Source organism: Bidens hawaiensis, unplaced genomic scaffold (genome assembly GCF_021521415.1).
Source record: "Bidens hawaiensis isolate Kalapana, Puna unplaced genomic scaffold, B.hawaiensis_p1.1 tig00032121_1, whole genome shotgun sequence".
Lineage (NCBI taxonomy): Eukaryota > Viridiplantae > Streptophyta > Magnoliopsida > Asterales > Asteraceae > Bidens > Bidens hawaiensis.
The window spans coordinates 189,163-209,297 of NW_027495456.1; the positions used below are offsets into that span (position 1 = coordinate 189,163).

A 20,135-nucleotide genomic window follows, 5' to 3' on the forward strand; every position below is an offset into this window, starting at 1 on the left:
TGGATGAGAAGAAGGAGAAGAAGTGCGTCGCGCCTGCCAAATGACCTGGTCCTCAGATGTGGAACCCCAAGAACAAGCAACCGAGAGTGTGGGAGAAAAGGTCATGTAGGATGTGTGAAAAGATGCACACTGGAGAGTGCAAGTGGGGCACTGGGTCTGAGGTGTGCCGCAAGTGTGGAAAGTCCCATGGTGGGGAGTGTAGATCAGGGTCAAATGCCTGCTACAAATGTGGTATGATGGGGCACTTTGCTCAAGATTGCTATGCGAAGCCCACGTGTTATAAGTGCGGACAGACAGGTCACTTGGCGAGGACTTGTACGAGTGGTGAAGCTGGAGGGAGTGAGAAGAAAGATGCTAATCAAGCGAGGCCGAGAACTAGAGCCTACATGCTGACCCAGGAACAAGCTAGGCAGATTCCTAATGTTGTGACGGGTACGTTCTTAGTAAACGGTATTTCTGCTTCAGTATTATTTGATTCGGGTGAGAATAGAAGTTTTGTAGCTACGGCGTTTAGTAAACTAGCTAAAATGAAAAGTGGTCGCGTGTTTGAAACCTTCATAGTAGGAACCGCTAGTGACACCTCGGTGAAAATAATGAAAATGGTTAAGGATTGTAAGATAGAATTAGAGGGATATGAGTTCCCTGTTACTTTGAATGTTATGACCTTAGGAGGGTTCGATGTAGTCTTGGGAATGGATTGGTTATCTGAATACGAAGCGCAGATAGTATGTAAGAGTAAAATAATAAAGCTAAAGTCTTTAGATAGTAGCGCGGTGACGGTTTATGGTGATAAGGAAAGTTTAGACTTTAACGTCATTTCAATGATGAAAGCCGAATGTTTGTTAAGGCGATGGTGCAGTGCCTACCTGGCGTATGTTGTCAATGCTACGGCCGAGACGAAAGAAATGAAAGATGTTCCTATTGTGCGCGATTACCCATATGTATTCCCTGAGGATCTTCCGGGGTTTCCGCTGGAACGTGAGACAGAATTCCAGATAGATTTAGTACCAGGGGCCCAGCCCGTCGTGAAAGCGCCTTATCGTCTAGCGCCGTCTGAGATGAAAGAATTGATGTCCCAACTGCAAGAACTCCTCGACAAAGGTTTCATAAGACCAAGTGTTTCTCTTTGGGGCGCGCCAGTGTTGTTCGTGAAGAAGAAGGATGGAAGTATGAGAATGTGCATAGACTATCGCGAGTTAAACAAGCTTACGGTAAAGAATAGATATCCTTTGCCAAGGATTGACGATCTGTTTGACCAACTACAAGGGTCCAGCTGGTTCTCACGAATAGATCTCAGATCAGGCTATCATCAGTTGAAAGTGAAGGAGGCAGACATCCCTAAAACAGCGTTTCGAACGCGGTATGGACACTACGAGTTCCTCGTAATGTCATTCAGTCTAACGAATGCTCCTGCAGCATTTATGGACATGATGAATAGGGTGTGTCGGCCAATGTTAAATAAGTCAGTTATTGTCTTCATCGACGATATATTGATTTATTCAAAGAGCGAGTCTGATCATGTTGAGCATCTGAAAGAGGTATTAGATACTTTGAAGAAAGAGAAGTTGTATGCTAAGTTTTCGAAATGCGTGTTCTGGTTGCGAGAAGTGCAATTTCTAGGTCACGTGATTAATCCTGAAGGGATTACCGTGGACCCAACTATGATTGAAGCGATAACGAATTGGAAGACTGCACAAAATCCGACTGATATACGAAGCTTCTTAGGGTTAACTGGCTACTATAGGAGATTCATCGAAGGTTTCTCCAAGATCGCCGCACCGTTGACCGGTATGACCCGAAAGTTGATAGTATTCAGTTGGGGGAAGTTTCATGAAGAGGCTTTTCAGGAGTTAAAGAAAAGACTCACACAAGCTCCAATCCTTGCTTTGCCCGATGGTGACGAGGATTTGGTTATTTGTACTAATGCTTCGCATCGTGGGTTAGGTTGCGTGTTGATGAAACGAGGGAAAGTGATAGCTTACGCGTCTAGATAGTTGAAAGTCCATGAGAGTACTTATCCGACGCATGATTTAAAGCTAGCAGAAGTAGTGCATGCTCTCAAGATATGGAGACATTATCTGTACGGTACTAAGTGTACTATCTACACGGACCATAAAAGTTTAAAGTACTTCTTCGAACAGAAGGAGCTAAACATGAGGCAGAGAAGATGGTTATAATTGATAAAGGATTACGACTACGATATTAAGTACTACCCTGGTAAAGGTAACGTGGTCGCTGATGCGTTAAGCCGTAAGAATGAGGAAGTCATTGCATCATACCAGTTGATTATGAACTCAAGTCTTTTTGAAGAAATCGTCAAGGTGCAAACAGAGGTGCTTGCAGATGAAGGGCTAGTGAAGAAAGAAAGAATTTTCGGTCAGCAAGACGAGTTGATGGAAAACACGCATGGTGTTAAGACTAGGTTTGACCGTATGTGGATTCCACGCCATAGAGATCTCAGAGGACGAATCTTAGATGAAGCTCATAAGTCAAGATATTCGATTCATCCAGGAGCTACGAAGATGTACCAAGATTTGAAAAGAGACTATTGGTGGCCAGGAATGTAGAATGACGTGGTAGATTATGTCAGTAGGTGCTTAACTTGTTTACAAGTCAAGGCAGAGCACCAGAAGCCTTATGGGAAGATGCAACCGCTCGAGATACCGGAATGGAAATGGGTACACATCACCATGGATTTCATAACTAAGCTACCTCGTACAGCTAAGCATCATGATACCATCTGGGTGATTGTGGACCGTTTGACCAAGAGTGCTCACTTTCTTCCTATACGAGAGGCTATCTCGTCAGAAACGTTGGCAAGCTTGTTCATTAAAGAGGTTATATCTAAGCATGGGGTGCCACTGTCGATTGTGTCTGATAAAGATACACGGTTCACGTCAAGGTTCTGGAAGAAATTCCATGAAGCTATGGGAACGAGGTTGAACATCAGTACGGCGTATCATCCTCAAACAGATGGACAGTCTGAAAGGACGATCCAAACCCTTGAGGATATGCTACGTTTTTGTGTTTTAGACATTGGTGGAAGTTGGGATGACCATTTGCATCTGGCAGAGTTCTCTTATAACAACAGCTACCATTCGAGTATTGGTATGCAACCATTCGAGATGCTATATGGAAGACGACGTAGAACTCCGGTATGTTGGGGAGAGATTGGCCAAAAGGAGATGGGAAGTTTAGAAGTTGTTCAAGAAACTTCTTCAAGGTTTGATCAGATCAAAGCAAGAATGAAAGCCGCTCAAGACAGACAGAAGTCGTATGCTGACAAGCGGCGACGACCGATTGAGTTTAATGTTGGTGACAATGTGATGCTCAAGGTCTCGCCTTGGAAAGGAATTATTCGTTTTAGGAAGAGGGGAAAGCTGAGTCCAAGGTACATTGGACCGTTCAAGATTTTAGATCGCGTAGGTGAAGTGGCTTACATGTTAGACTTGCCAGAAGAGTTAGAAGGGATTCACTCAACCTTCCATGTTTCTCATCTGAGAAAACGTCTAGCTGATGACATGTCGCACGTGCCATTAATGGACATTGAGGTTGATGAACAGTTGAACTACATTGAACAACCAATCGAGATAGTTGACCGTAAGGAAAAGCAACTACGACGCAAGGTTATACCCTAAGTGAAAGTGATATGGAAGCACCGCAAAAGATCTGATGCTACATGGGAAGTTGAAGAAGAAATGCGCAAATTTTTATCCAAATTTGTTTTTGTAAAAGTTAGGTTTCGAAGAAGAAACCTCATTAAGGAGGGAAGACTTGTAACATCCTACTTTTGGTTATAATAATAAAATAAATTTCGTCTATTTTATAGTGGGTCGTTATCGGTTTAGATAACTAGAATATGAGTTGGGCTAGTGTTGGGTTAAATGGATATAAGTTAGGGACTTGGGTATGAAAGAAAGAAGGAAAGACCATGGGCTAAGCCCATGATCCATAAATATATAAACTTTAATACCCAATTTTCATTCATTTACACATATTCCATACACCTCTCAAACACACACTTAGGCTCTCTCTCTCTCTCTCTCTAGCCTCTCTCTAGCCGAAATCACCAAGGAAAACCGATTCCGATCCAAGGTAATGATACTATGATCTTGTATGAGCTTTAACCAATAGATATAGTCACGAAACGACGAGTCGACACCGTTAAACCGTTCAAGTCACGAGTTCCGGGTGGATTCGGGTATAAACCGAACCTAAGATGAGCTTAGGGATCACCCTAGCTCAGATCTAGATCAAACGGGGCGAAAAACGGTGAAAAAACGAGTCTAAACTCGTTTTTTCCAGCGAATCCGCGGTTTTCCGGCGGCGGCGCCAGAAAAGTTAATACGAGGTTAAGGATGTCAGGGAATGTTCTGACATTCCCTGACCTAACCCTAATTCGCTAAGGGAAGTCAACGAATTAGTGGCAATTCGTTAACGAAGAGTTAACGAATTAGAAGCATTTTCGTCAAGCAATTCATTAAGAAAAGTTAACAAACTAGATCCCAATTCGTATGGATCATTCGTTAAAAGGAATAACGAATTAGAAGGTCCAATTCGCTACTTGGACTGGTTCGCTATGCGGACTGATTCGCTAAGTGCCCAGTTCGTTATAAGTCCAATTCGTTTAATTAACCAGTTCGTTAAAGGTTTCAATTCGTTACCAGTTCGCTAGGATAAGTAACGAACCAGATGTTTAACAGAATTACAGAATGGTCCCCGGACTTAGAAAATAAGGATTTAATTACAAAGAAGCCCTTGAACTTTTAAGTAGCAAATTATTTAATAATTCAAAATCCAAATGGAAAATGTGCTAAGACAGTTAATGAAAATAAAATTTTTCCAAGCTGACCTGGCAGCTTAACCCCAGCCAGGGGCTGCCGCCCCTAGAACCCCGCTGCCAGGGGCGCTGCACTTGGACCCCCCGTTCGTTGAGGGTAATAATTAAACTAGAAAGACGATATGTGTAGTGATAGTTTATTGATACGTATAATTATTATACAGTTAGTCATGCACAGCTCAAGAAGGGAATAAACATAAACGGTGAACGCAACCGCATTGAGGTGAGTTTCTAGCCCCACTTCTTTGTTATGTTTTCGGGGCTGTGTGCATACTCGATGTGATAGTCAATACAGTTACCTTAGGTGGTAAGTGTCTGCCTTGTATGATTTATGTATGACGATTGCTTGACGGTGCGTGAACGATCTTCGGATATTGCATTTGCCGTCAAGTGTTAGTTAAAGGTATGATTGATATGTATGATGTATGAATGACGTATGTATGAATATGTATGATGTATGAACAATGTATGTATGAAATGTTGATGGTACGTGAACGCTATTCGGAGATTACACATATTGTCAAGGAAAGTATGTAAATGACAGGTATGTTATAGTAGCGCGAATGTAGGGAACCGACCCTAATAATGTCGGCGAATGGAGGGAACCGACCCTAATAGTATTGGCGAATGTATGGAACCGACCCTAATAATATCGGCGAACGTAGGGAACCGACCCTAATAATATCGGCGAAGGTTATAGGGCGGAATGCTCTTTAAAACGTATATGTATGAATGAAAGTATGTAAGTGAGTACGAAAGAAAGAATGAAAGTACGTATGTAAGTAAGTGTGTAAAAAGACATGAAGGTATGTACCCCCGGGTGCATAGGCTAGTATGTGAATGTATTGTAGGTCGTCTGATTAACTAGAACTCACTCAGCGTAGCTGACTTTTAGTATGCACGCAGGTGAGTAGAATGAGGCAACTTGCTTGAGGGGAAGCACATGGCATGGATTTGAAGACACTGGCATCTCAATGAAGTGTTATGTTATGATGTTTTAAAAGAAAATGTTTTATGTTTAAATAATTTGAATGCCCATTAAGACAGGAAAGGATGGTTATGTAATATAATGGTTTGAATGTTTTAATATTCCGCGAATGTTTTTATTAACTCTGATATTATGAACTGCGTTTATGAGTAAATCCAACGTTAAAGTGAGGCACCGGTAATGGGGCCTTACAATTATCTTTTTGCTCATTTGATAAGGTGAGTATCTCACTCCCATATTTTACACTCATTTTAATTTTAGGGGATATATGCGTAAATTAGATATTTTCATATTATATAGTATTCAGTTGCAACTGTTAATCTATGTGTGTACAACAGTTTAAGTCTAACTTGCTAATTTCTTACTTGCTCTATTTGATCGCACTAGGAGAGTTCCATCATAATCTCAGTAAAAGTGTGATCATATGACCATCATAGTAGCCAATGCCCACTTCACAAGGCAACGGTTTTACCGACAACTTATTTATTTTCTCATTTGGTTAAATTGCTTATCTCACATGAACAGTTTTCATTTTCTTTATTTATTATAATATATCTCTTAACTGGTGTTTTACTCACTCAACCTCGTGTTGACAAAATTATTTGTATTTTAAACGCATATGTAGGTCTTCGTATGAATTGAGTTATCAAGAAGTATTGAAGAACTTAGGGTTTTGCTATGCTAGAGAAAGGATTAACAAGACTTGATTTAATTTAAACTCTTTATTATATGGTTGAGTTATTCTACAAAAGCCAACAAAAACATATAAGTGTGAGAAACAATAATTAATTGACATGTGTCAAGTAGAGACAAAAAGAAATAAAAGTAATAGTACACATTTTCTCTTTCCACATGTAAGTTACATGTTAATTCCATTGTGTCTTTTTTAAACGCCTATAATTTTTTCATATGATATATTTTTTAAATAAAAATTTACCATAATAACACATGTTTTTTATATTTAATATGAGTACGATTTTTTTATATAAAAACAAATAAAAAATTTACGTCATTGTGTCTTTTTGCTTACCATTGTGTCATTTTTCGTCATTGTGTCTTTCTATTTGTCAATGTGTTTTTTTTTTTTTTGCCATTGTGTCTTTCAACTTATTATTGTTTTTTTAAATAACAATAACATCATTGTGTAATAATATGTAAATATAATTAAGAATACCAACAAATTATCTAATACATAAAACATAATGATGAATACATATTACATAATACCCTGAAGCGTTAAAACACAATAATGAATACATATAACACAATGGCTTGAAATGTAAGACACAATGGTAAAAACATATAACTAATGATCTGAAACGTAAAACACAATGGGATCTACATACTACACAATAACTTGAACGTAATACAGAATGAACATAATACTACTTTCCTCAACTTAAGTGAATGTTGAGCACAATGACTAAAACACAATGATAATGATAAGTAGAAACACAAATGTTGAGCATAAAGACACAATGACGAACAAAACGACACAATGAGATAATCTTTGTTTTAATTTTTATCCTTAATATGAGTATCAATTGAAAACACAATGACCAAAATCTATAACACAATGTATAGAAAAACTCAATTAAAAAACACAATGGATAGCCAAATAACACAATATAAAAAAGCCCACAAATATTTTTTTAAAATTTTTATATAACAATATGATATGCATATTAAAGATAAAAACGCTTATTATTATGGTAAAAAAAATTATAAAAAAATGTCGTATGAAAAAGTTATAGACGTTTAAAAATGATGAAGGAATTAACATGTGTCTTGCATGTGGAGAGAGAAAGTCATCATAAGTGGGTTATTACTTTCATGCCCTTTTCATTAACTTTTATTCTTAAAATTAATCTATACCATCTAAATATAAGATCAATGTATTAGATTTCTTCTCATTTTTGTTATACTTTGTATTTTAACGTTACCCCTTTATTACATTGTTTGCTTTATTGAAGAACTAGCCAGGATTGAACATCACGTGTTGAAGGGTTGCAATACAACGTGTCTTTTGAGTATTGTAACGTGTATTTGTGCTTGGTTTTAACGTATATCGCATCTAACGCTCGTATCGTCTTACGTAGGGATTCCGCACCTACGTAGAACGAGATACTTCCGTGTAGATCCGGCTGGGAACCTACAGTCCCCGCGATGCAGCGGGGTCACGCGACCAACGTTGTACGCTCGTAACCTTGATACATGCGTAGCCCGAAGATGGTATGCGTTTAACGTGGCATCAGACCTGTAACCGGTGTCGGTAAGCGCATCACACAATGCCTAAATGCGAGCACCTCGGTATGTATATACAATATCATCCGCGTAATGGATGCGTGTAAGTGCGTTACCGGTGACAACAATCAAAAGACGAAACATAGATTAATTTCAAATAAACCGCTTTTTAACACAACCTGTTTTAACGCGAAACTCATTCTGACAAAGTTTTAAATTGAAGACCATTTTGACCTGAACCCATCCCGACCCGAATCAAATTAACCATCAGTCGAACCACCCAACTCATTGTTGGTACAAACCGATAATCACGTAATATGTTAGTTTTTAAACTAATAAATTATAAAAATATCATAATCAAATTAAAGAGAATAAAATGCTTGTTTTTATGGTGTAATTGTTTTAAAAATACTAACGTGTGAAAAATTTAGGGCGGTTTAAAAGTCGTGGGGGGTAGTTTGTTTAGAATAAGGGAAAAAAGTGTAACTATTATTCAAATTAACAAAAAATAATCAAAGTTAAAGGGTAAAACTGTAACTATTTCAAATAAAATTAAAATAACCGTGAGATATAGAGTTACAAAGTATATTTTGCCCTTCTTTAAGATGGTACCATATGCTTTGTGAGTTGTAAAACTCTTAAATATTTGCTCTTAATTTTGCCCATTGGATTCTCTATATATACAGTATTGATGATGTACTTTGTTTATTTGAATTTTGTTGGATTATTTAATTTAAATAAATATATATTGTCATTTTACTTATTGCGTGACAGTACATTGAGAGCTGTGAGCAATCAGCTCACGCCCCGTCATTTCCGCTTTAGGTTGGGGTGTGGCATCAATTTTGTGATTTAAGATTTTTTTTCTTAATTTCATCAATCTTCGGTATTCTCTTTCACAAACATAAAGAACGTATCAATTTTAATGTTAATTTTGGTGCCTAATTTCAAAATTTTTCATTCAATTTGAGATTTCAAAAGAAATTAAGAAACTGCCATATTTAGAACCCAATGGATACCGAGAACACCTTTGACACCGAAAACTTAACTGGATACAAATGTTCACCGAAAATTGTTTGTGACACCAAAAACCTTGCGAACCGGAAAACCTTTTGTGACACCGGGAACCCTAACTCTTCGACTGGGATCTTGTTCAGCCGAGAACTGTCTGGCAAACCGAGACCCAAGTCACAAAGAACACATTGGTAAACACAGAGAGCACTAACAAAACCGAGAACCTTTAAATCCTCAGAACACTTCTTAACCCGTAAACAAGCACCGTGAACAAATGAAATTGTTGAAACCCCCGTAGACTCCGAAAACAGATTGTGCCAAGAACTCCTCAACCTTGCTATAATTCCGAGAACCCAATTAAATTGATCTAGAACTGATCCCAAAAAATCTGATGATCAAATCTTTTAAAAAGTTAATAGATATTTTTATATCTTTTAACTTGTTCAGTTTTGACTAATCCGAAAGAGATTCAAACAAAAACAATTTAATCTCCTAATGACTTTGGAACAAACAAGCTACCAATTTTCAGAAATCTTCAACAATTTTGAATAGAATAACACCAAAAAACACCAAGTTCTACTCAATATTTTTCTGAAAAATAAAGAACATTAAGATCGGAAAGAAAACTTTAATACTACAAAAATCTTGAATCTTTGATATCACACAACCGATCCATGAATGATTCATGAAGCTCTGATACCACTTGTAAATCCCGTGAATGGATCTTTACAACTATGATATCAATTAACCACAATCAGTAGGCGGAATCTAGTGATTTTGGTGATTCAAGAACAATTAGATGAACAATATCAATATGATAAGAACATAATAATACTCCAAATGCACATGATTTTATTAGTAAATCGTCTATTAAATGAGATAAATCAATATTGCTCTATCGATTGGATGGTGGCTATCTAAGTGCTAACCCTAACAATAAACTAAGAAGTGTTTATATAGGGTTCCTGGTACAAGCCTATAGGCCAAGCCCACATAGGTCGAAATCTCAATGGAGATTTGGGTAATCTACCTAAATCTGTAAACATATATTAAATACATTTGACTATCTTTGTGCATCACATCAACTCATCACGCTTCTTTCGTCTTGATCATGTTGTTTGTTTGATATGCATTTGTCTCACCAAATTATTGTAACATTCGTTAATTTACAAACCCAAAAACCCAACCCATTTTAAATTTTCGATGTGATTCGGTTAATTATACATATACCCATATGTTACATATTTCATACTTAATAGTTTTTCTTTCCTAAAAGTTATTTAATAATATTAATAATACTAATATATATATAACACTCATGATTTTTTTTCTTTATTCAAATATCACATAAATAACATTATTGATGCATGATCAAAGTACATCATTTTAATCTAGTTATGTCACATTTATTTTTACCTAAAATTATTTATTTTTAAAAGATGAAAAATATCTTCCTACACCATTTAAGTTTTGGTCAAAGATCCTTCCACAAAGCACTCTCCTAATCAATTTTATCATTAAAATTTTCTTAAGAGTAACCTCCTTATTTTAGTATAAATAAGAACTTACCCCCACCCCTTTCATTCTTTACACCACTCTTTAAAAAGTTCAAGATATTATTTTTCTATTTCAAATGTAGGATTTTAATTATTAAAGTCTTCTTCATCTTATTTCTATTTATTTTTATTCTTATTCATACTAGTTAATCAAACGGTCACATGACCATAATACAATCATGTCTAGGAATCCACATAACCCATACACCATGGTGTATAGGGTGGATGAGACAAAGAACACAATGAGATGATCGATTACATGAAGGTCACACTTGAAACATTCTTACATCTTTATTTATCTATTTTGAATCTTTATTTTTTTATTCCAAGGACCCAAGGATTTCTGATGATATATGATCATAAATGTTATATAATCATATCCAAAAGAGTCCATAATTTTATTTTATCAAATCGTTTTCGAAATCGTTAAAATATTGCTTCTAGCAATATTTCAGTTTTGACATTAGATAAAGCTGTCAAATAAATAGGCATATCTTGTTCATAACAAACTGAAAAAGTGCAATACCAGATTCTATGGTACACTTCATTCAAATAAAGTTCTAAAAATTATTTTTATGCATTTTAATTCATTCGTATGAATTCGCAATCAATATTTAATAAACAGTGCGCAGATTCGTACCCTATGATTTACATGGCTGTTTTGGCCTATTTAGGTTACGAATTTGTAAAAATTTTCTGAATGAAAGTTGTTCAAAACATTCTAATTTAGTAGACTGAAAAGCCTTGATTTATAATAAAATTGTTTTATATTTTAAATACCTTAAACAAAACAGAACAGTCACCTATCCAAAAACCGATTTTGTATTTCATCTTCCTTTTTGATCTTTTCCTTGTTTTTATCTTATTATTTATTCATTTAATTTAATTTTCTTTAAACTTTACAATCACGTTAGTTAGGCTTTAATTATTATATTATGTTTATTTATAGTTCGTAAGGTTCAATCAATCATTTTCTTTAACGTGCTTTCGGTTGTCATTCCAAGTTTAGCTTTAATCTCAAATTTGAGTTTCTCACACCCCCTCTTTAACGCTTTTACATATTTTGGGGGTAACATATATATCGTATTCAAACCCATTTGCTTATTATTTCTTATTACAAACTACGATTCGCTACATGGACTTGTGTGTTTACTTGTTACTTGCTCAAAGATTACGCACATGGATTACTTCAAGTTAGTATGATCATACGCCCCCCTTTGCGCTCAAGACATTTGTTGTTATGAGTGGAAAAAGAGCCTCATTATCCGAGTAAGTTGGTGCACAATCCCAACTGGAAAGGACCTTTCTTACGCTTATTTGAGTACGTTGGTGCACAATCCCAACTGGAAAGGACTTTACTTGTTCATTTACACTTGTTCATGGAATTGTATGATTTTATGTACTTATATCAAACTTGTGTGAACTCACCAACTATTCATTTAGTGGAAACTATTTTATATATATGCTACAGGTACATCTATTCGAAGTTGACACAAGAAGAAGACTTTAGAACTTAGGGTATTTCAATAAATGGACAAGTTGTTAAGTTGTTCTTGTATTTTCTGTGTATTTCTTGTTACAAACTTGTGTACTTGATTTTTAAATTAATTAATGATGATATTGTTACTTAATAGTGTCACATGTGTTTTGAACAATCTGTACATCACACTCAGGCGTTTTCGCTTTAGCCGGGGTGTTACATTTATGACCCAACATTGAGGATTGAGGTTGAAGAAGTGGTTTTGTCACGGCCGAACAACGCTATAACTAAAACTATATCATATTTTTCAATCAACACATATTATAAATCAACAAAAACATCAAAAATACCAACAAATATTAGTAAACAACAAGCTACAAAAACATTAAATTACACCCAAATCATGAAAGCAGGTGATATGGATTGCTAAGAAGGTTAATGTAATAGTTAAATCATTCACAAAAACTCTCAATTGAAACCATAATTTTGACAAAATTAGAAACCCTAGGTTTCCGTTGAGCTGAATTCTACAACAAAATCGATCATATCGGAATATGATATTAGGTGTTCATCAATTACACAAAGAACACACACTTGTACGTGTGAGAGAATGTAGATCTAAGATTGATGCCCAAGATCTGAAATAACAAACATCATCCATCATCACCTGTTTTTATAGAGATGCAATACAACCACCATCACCGAAGTGACCGCCGACGTACGGTTATTAACGAATTCCAATTCGGTACTTTCAGTGGTGATGGGTAAAATCGTAGGTGCTTCCAGCGGCCATGGGGTTGGAATTGGTGTTGGTGTTATAGTGGTTGTTGGAGTTGAATCGTTGTTGGAGTTGGATCGATGGAGTTAGAATTAAGTTGGTGGGTGGTGCAGAAGATGAGGATGACGAATTGAAACCTTAGGGATGATGATGGTTACTACCACTGCTACTATAAAAGGGCATGAATGGTAATTTTATTTGATTATTTAAGGGTATGATAGTAATTTCACAAAGTCAACAAACAGTCAACAGAGGGAGTAGCGTAAAAACCCGTCGAAAAAGTGCGATGCAATAAATTACTCAATATGAGAATGAGACCTGTATAGTGGTCCCTCCCATCCAGCACAGGGGCACAAATGATTATTTTCTCTTCTCCAAATCTACCTATATACTAATAAATAAAAATAATGATGACGATGTGTCCTAACCAGATTCAATCCTAATTTAAAATTTTCAATAACATTTTTTAATCTCTACTCTCCGTAATCCATGGTCCATGAGTCCAATTGGTAAGAACATTAGTTGTAACCCATATAAAATTGTGTTTAATGTAATTTAAATCACACTGACTTTTACTATCCCATTACATCTAATTTTACTATTTAATATATAAATTTGACATTATTTTTTAAAAAAACATATAAACCGCTGAATATCTATATCAAATAGTGAATTATTAAATTATTTAAGTAATGATTTACGAACTACTATCGTGTGATAATTAGTGACATATGCTTATAATAGTTATTTAATTATGTGTGTACTTCAAATTTCATTGAATAAATACGAAATTTCTAATTATAATCTTACAACTCGTAAAACTCTATTTAACTTACATTCAATGTTTTAAAAACTGGTTTTACTTGTACCGGATTAGACTAAAAATTGAACAACCGGTTGAACCGAGTTATACCAGGAGGGTCAACCGATTCAAAAGTTTATCTTATAATCTTCTATAAATGTAACTTTAAATCCAAAAATAACCTCAAAGTAAATGATTCCGGAAAAAAAATAATCCAAAAGTTTATTCGCATTAAAAAATAATACAAAAAACACACACTTTTAAAGAAATAGTCCTAAGTTTATATGTTTCAACGTTAATTGTTGAATTAAAAGTAATTTTGAAAAAATATGAGCCACAAATATTAAAAATTTCTCAGACTTAAAGCCGGGTTGCCGGTAAAAACCGGTATGTTAGAAAAAACCGCCGGTTTGATGTTCTAGCAAATTAACCTGGCAAATATACCGGTATGTCGTGCGAAATTTGGTTTAACCGGTTCAAGTAGCCGGTTTGAACCGGTTTTTTAAACACTGCTTGCATTGGTATTGATCATATACATCTTTAATATGTTTAAGTAATCACCAATATTTGATTTTATGTCACATTAAAACATTATTTCAATATTATAAAACGTAAAATTTATATGTAGCATTTGAAGTATGTTTGTGTGATAATATTAAAGCTAATCTATAAATTCAAAAAAAATCCATAAATACGTATGATTAAATTCTTAAAATTTGGTTATTTGACAAATCTCATATATTAGACGAGTTCAAAAGCTAGTCTATCTATTCTAATAAATGACTACTTCTTTTTGCCACTTGTCACTCTCATAGCTCTATTCCTCTTTTTTAACGTTTCAAAATTAATCCTTATATTTTAAGTCATTTCAATATATGAATTGAAGTTTGTTTTTCTTGAATGTAAATATTATTTGATTTTATTCATTAACATTAATGGTTGAAGATAATAAAATAAGGAAATATCAAAATTAAAGTTGCAGACCTATTAGAATAAAATTTTAAAATCATAGCTAATTAAAATAAAGGTAAACTATAACTTATTTTTAAACTGGGATTTGAGCAGCAATGCATAATTTTTTATATAATATGGGTTTTAAATTTGGATTTAAAATTTTCCCATATATATTTGAACTCAGAAAAATTTGTATTTTCTTAATTTTCTCCAACCATTTTATATAAATATGCAGACTACATTTTATATATATCTCGGTGTTTAGCACTAAATCATTGAAGTTGAATATTATAATTATAATCCATATGAATAACAATTTACTATATGAACTATCTATCATTTATTTATATGACTTTTTTTGTGAAGTATAAAAGGTTAGCAAGAAGAAGATCAATATTTAGTTTTCAATATTTTCTTTCATAACTCAAGACAAAAATGCTCCAGAAACATATATTTTATAACTTGATTTATATTTTTTTATACATTCAAATATATTAAATTTAATATGCCTTATAGACAAATTATTTAATTAAAAGCATTCAAATTTTTAAACAGAAAAATCTGTTTCAATCCCTTTTCCACTATTTTCGTTTTCCAAAAATCATTTAGGATATGAAAACCTAGAATATCGTTTTCATAAGTTATTCATCAAATCATTTCAATATTACATTACTTAGTAATTTTATTTTTAGACAAATACAATAATTTGAGGTTATGTTAGTGTTACCTGTTGGGTAGTACATAATTAAAGTGTCTATTATAGTTTATATTCAAAATAATAAAGCTATACACAATTTTTTTAACAAAAAAAAAAAGAATTTACTGTTATTTGAACATGGCTTTAAGGTTAGTATGATTTTATCATTTTCCATTCATATGAAATGAAACAAAACATTTTGTTATATTTAAAATTTGGGTTTTATATGTTTATTGATTATACGATTGTTAATTTACTATATAAAATTAATTAAAATTTGTCATATGCAAAATATTAATAACAACAAATAATTTTTCATGATCAATCAATTCAGATTCTAAAGATTCTAAGGATAATTATATCATCAAAGTTCAGGTAATCTGTTTTTGAGATAATCATATTTTTTTATAAACATGAGCAAATGATCTCAAATGACATCATATATATTAATTGATCAAAAGGTATATTATTTTATGTGTATGAATATTTTTTTGTTAGTTTCATGGATATATATTATAATTTATCTAGGGTCGCGGTATGTACTTGAATAACCTTATTTCTCACACAAACAACTATGCATGGCTATACCAAGAGTTATAAGCAGACATATATGTTACCTTATAAAGAGTTACAAGCATACATGGATTAAATATTTTGATTTTTGATAAACAATGTATACCAACCATTGCAATCACAAATGTAGTGTACAAGGAAGATTTTACTCCATCCGTCCCATTAAAAGTGTCAATGTTTCTTTTTTTGTTTGTCCCATTACAAATCTCTACTTTCAAAATTTATTAGTCAATTTTCAAATTTACCTTAAACACACACAATTAACATTAATAACGAATGTTGATGGACTCAATTTTCATGGGCATTATTGTCATTTAGTAAGTAAGAAAAGTAATCATTCAATCTACCTTAAACTTTGTGTTTTTCAAACCATGGCACTTCTAATGTGACGGATGGAGTACTTATTTGTAACATATTTGTGTAGTCTTAGTTATGTAATTTCTGTAATTTTCATATAAATTGTAATTGTATTAACAATATATGATCATTTTGTTGACTGTAATTCACTTAATGGTTATAGTTTAAAATTTTCATCAATTACCCATGTAATACACGAACATCAATCTAGTTTACTAATAAACCACTCCTTACGATACATAGAACCTACACACAAGTATAGAGGACATGGTTTAACACATCCTGAATACAAATTCATTGGTAGCACCAATACAGACCAGCCACCAGTACTCTCTTTAAATTATTAGTAAAGCTTGTGGCAGTTCATTTTGCAGCTGTGAATTTATTTCACAACATATACTAGTCCTTGCTGTCACATACAAAGAAGACTTCGGTCAACATAAAATCACTAGTGAATATTAAATGGAACATGGCAAGTTCCTTATACATCTATTGCATTAAATAGTCGTTGGAGAAAAAAAGGATAGCGGCGCAGCTTGTTGCTCATTTACCCATTATCCAGATGTAGTTTGGTTTATGTTAAACTTGTTCCTAAGTAAAAGATAATGAATTCAATGTTGAAGAATAGTCGTTCAAAATACACTTTTACACTTCAAGGCCATCGTAACAATTAAAATGTTACTTAACTGATATAATATATAAAGAAAAATAAATTTAGAACAAGTATGGCAAGCAGAACCGGCAAGACGTTAACGTTGAAGAGTACTGCAATGAGCGATTGTACTAAGTGTCGCGTGAAGGATTGTACTCTTGCAGAACATGAATGTACAAAGACAGTTGGACATTGGTAGTACTAGATTGTGGGAGATTAGGAGAAGGTTGTACCGATGCACAAAGGTGTTTTACTTCTACTAAGGTCATCTGATGACAATAAATTACATGTGATGACTAGTAAGGTAGAGCAAGCCAACTGCCAACTAAATTGAATTCAATATCTTGATGTACAAGCTTTAAGTTTCTTTCTGTTTCTAGCTTTCATTCATCGTGAATCCTGTTGATGACTCTGAAAATTTTCCAATAAAGTAAAGTTGTTTGTTGATGTCATTTATTTCAGCAAGTATGGATGCACCAAAGTTAAGGCAGGTAATTAGATAAAGACCCATGGCATTTTATAATAATTTATATAGCTGGAAATTTTAATCTAAGGTCGGAAGAGTTATTTTTTTTATCAGGGTGTCACACTAGAATAGCATCGTTACCCTACATTAACTCTCCTATAAGTGAGATTTTACCATGTATACTTATTTTTGTTTGTTTATTATTTAACACTGCATTCTCGGGTTTAAAATATAAGAAAAAGAAATGATAAGATTTGATGGGGAAAGAAAGAAAATAAATTATATACTTAAAAGACATTCTCGAGTTAAAATAAAATAAAATATTAATTACATTCTTGAATTAGATTGAAAAATAAAGATAGGGAAAAAAATATAACTTTTCAATTATGTTCTAATAGCAACATGGAAAAGAGAATTGAGATAGTGTAAATTAGTAATATGGTAATGGGCTATAAACTTTTTTTTTCACAATCAAGCCATATTTGACTGGAAAGTTTTAGAGGAAAAAAACCATAACTTCTCTTTCCATTTTCTTTCTTTTCTTCTAAAGAAAAAAACTCAACAATAAAAAAAAATTCTTATCTTTTCTTTTCCAAATACTTAAATAAAAAACTCAAGAATACAGTGTAACTGCTTAGCTACAATTATTGACTTGTTCCTTGTTTACAACCAGATGTAATGCCTTTGATTCTGTTGGTTACTAACACTATATTTTTATAGTTAATTAGTATGGCGATGCCATTTCATCATTGAACCTCTTTTTATTTTGAAAATTGTTGGGGAAACATGTGACCTGAGAAGAATCACAATGACGATAATGAGAGAAATAAAGAACAATGATAGTTAGGTCATCCTCTATGGTGAGGGGTTTCGAAGCCCCTTCCTCGTGCCACGTTAGCGCCACGTGGGCACTGGGGGCTTCAAAGCTCCATCCCAAAGATACCCCTCTATGGTGCAGGGGCTTCGAAGCCCCTTAATTTATTTATTTTTAATTTAATAAACCAACAAATTTATTAAATACAATAATTATCAAATACAAACTAAATTAAAAGTAAAAACATATACATGAAAAAATCAACTATTTGGTTCAATAATTATGAACCAACGTGGCCCAATCCGGATAAATCCCGTCGACTAAATAATATTCGTATTCGTAGTTGACACCATTCGTGGAAAATGAGGTGTCGGGTCCAACCCCGTTCACGAGACGGTCAAAAAGAGGAGACGCATTTATGTCAGCTATATCATTGTTTGCGCCGGGCATCCCAAAGAACGCATGACATATCCAAAGATCAAATGATGCAACAGCCTCAATGATAATTGTTGGTCCATCATGATCACCCCGCTGATATTGACCTTGCCAAGCAACTGGGCAGGCTTCCCAAGCCCAATGTGTGCAATCAAGATACCAAGCATCCCAGGGAAACCGTGACTCTGTTCATGCACCTCGTATATTTTTTGTATGTCGGTTTGAGTCGGCTTCCTCAAATATTTTTTATGATATAGTTGGGGAATACCTAATATTAATTTTTTAAAGTCAGTTTATTAATTTTGCATTTAAAATGAGAGGATTTATAAATACATATTAAAAATGATAATTATTACATTCGCAGAACGTGTGAAGGGCTTCACGAGCCACTGTCTCCGACATTTGTAAATACTCTTCCATGGCGCCACTCGCGGTCTCATACGCGAGTTGACGAATCGCCGCCGTGCATTTTTGCAATGGAGAATAACCCGACTTACCTTTCGCGTCATCACGTTGTTGGAAAAAAGCATAATCGCGTTCTAAATCACCAACAATTCGTAACAAAAGTTGGCGACTCATCCGAAAACGCCGCCGGAATTGTTCCGAATCAAAAGTCGCGTCCGGCGAAAGATAATCTTGCATTAACCGTTCATGAGCACCGACACGATCCCGTTGTCGATGAGGACGTCTTGTTTGCGGTTGTGAGCTTTCGCTATGCTCGACTAAGACTCGGGTAGCACTACATATTACCTCATCCCCTGAATCCGAGTCTGAAATATCGTTGGGATCGGGGTAGAAGTCGGGTGTCGAAGATGAATCAGAAGACATTTTTTGGGTGGAAGTTGGGTGTCGGAGAATTATGTAAAAAAGATTGAAAATGGTTTAGTTTGGGTGATATATATATATATATATATATATATATATATATATATATATATATATATATATTAACGGTCAAAAGAGCCGTTTGAAGGGGAGGCGGGCCCACATTTCTCACCCACCGTGCCGGCCGTTGGAACGACCGAAGCAGCCGCGCCCGGGGTTGGACCGCGCCCCACGGCGGTGTTCGGCGCCCAAAAGCTTCACCCCTCTGCGCCCCATAGCGGGGGGTCTTAGGGATACACTATTACGGAGATCATATGACCAATGCGATTGTTCTACTATGCACACAGTTAAACTAAGAGATTAACCAGTAAAGTATTCATTACACAATGAACTCGAGTAAAATAGTCGGACTATGGTTAAAAAATGTTCTCCAAATATATGTAAAGTATTAATTACAAAATGTACACAGTTGGTTTATAACTGTGTTTCTTTATTGATTTGATCTTTGGTTTCTTATTTGTTTCGCTATTGTGTGTAACTACAAATTTGGAGGAGGTCAAGTAAAAGTTAAAGGTTTCAATGTTTCATTTGTTATACGGAGGACGAATTTGCATTAAATTTTAACAGCGGAAATCTTGTTGGGGATTTTTCTCAGCCTTT

General features: G+C 34.4%; 1 protein-coding gene across 1 annotated transcript; it reads right to left on the reverse strand.

Moving 5' to 3' along the window:
- Positions 1-18,488: 18,488 nt before the first annotated feature.
- On the reverse strand, positions 18,489-19,478 carry LOC143583099 (uncharacterized). Its single transcript, XM_077065499.1, has 2 exons — positions 19,007-19,478; positions 18,489-18,778 (listed from the first exon to the last, which is right to left on the reverse strand). The coding sequence occupies exons 1-2, from the start codon at positions 19,476-19,478 to the stop codon at positions 18,489-18,491; spliced, it is 762 nt and encodes a 253-aa protein (XP_076921614.1).
- Positions 19,479-20,135: the final 657 nt, after the last annotated feature.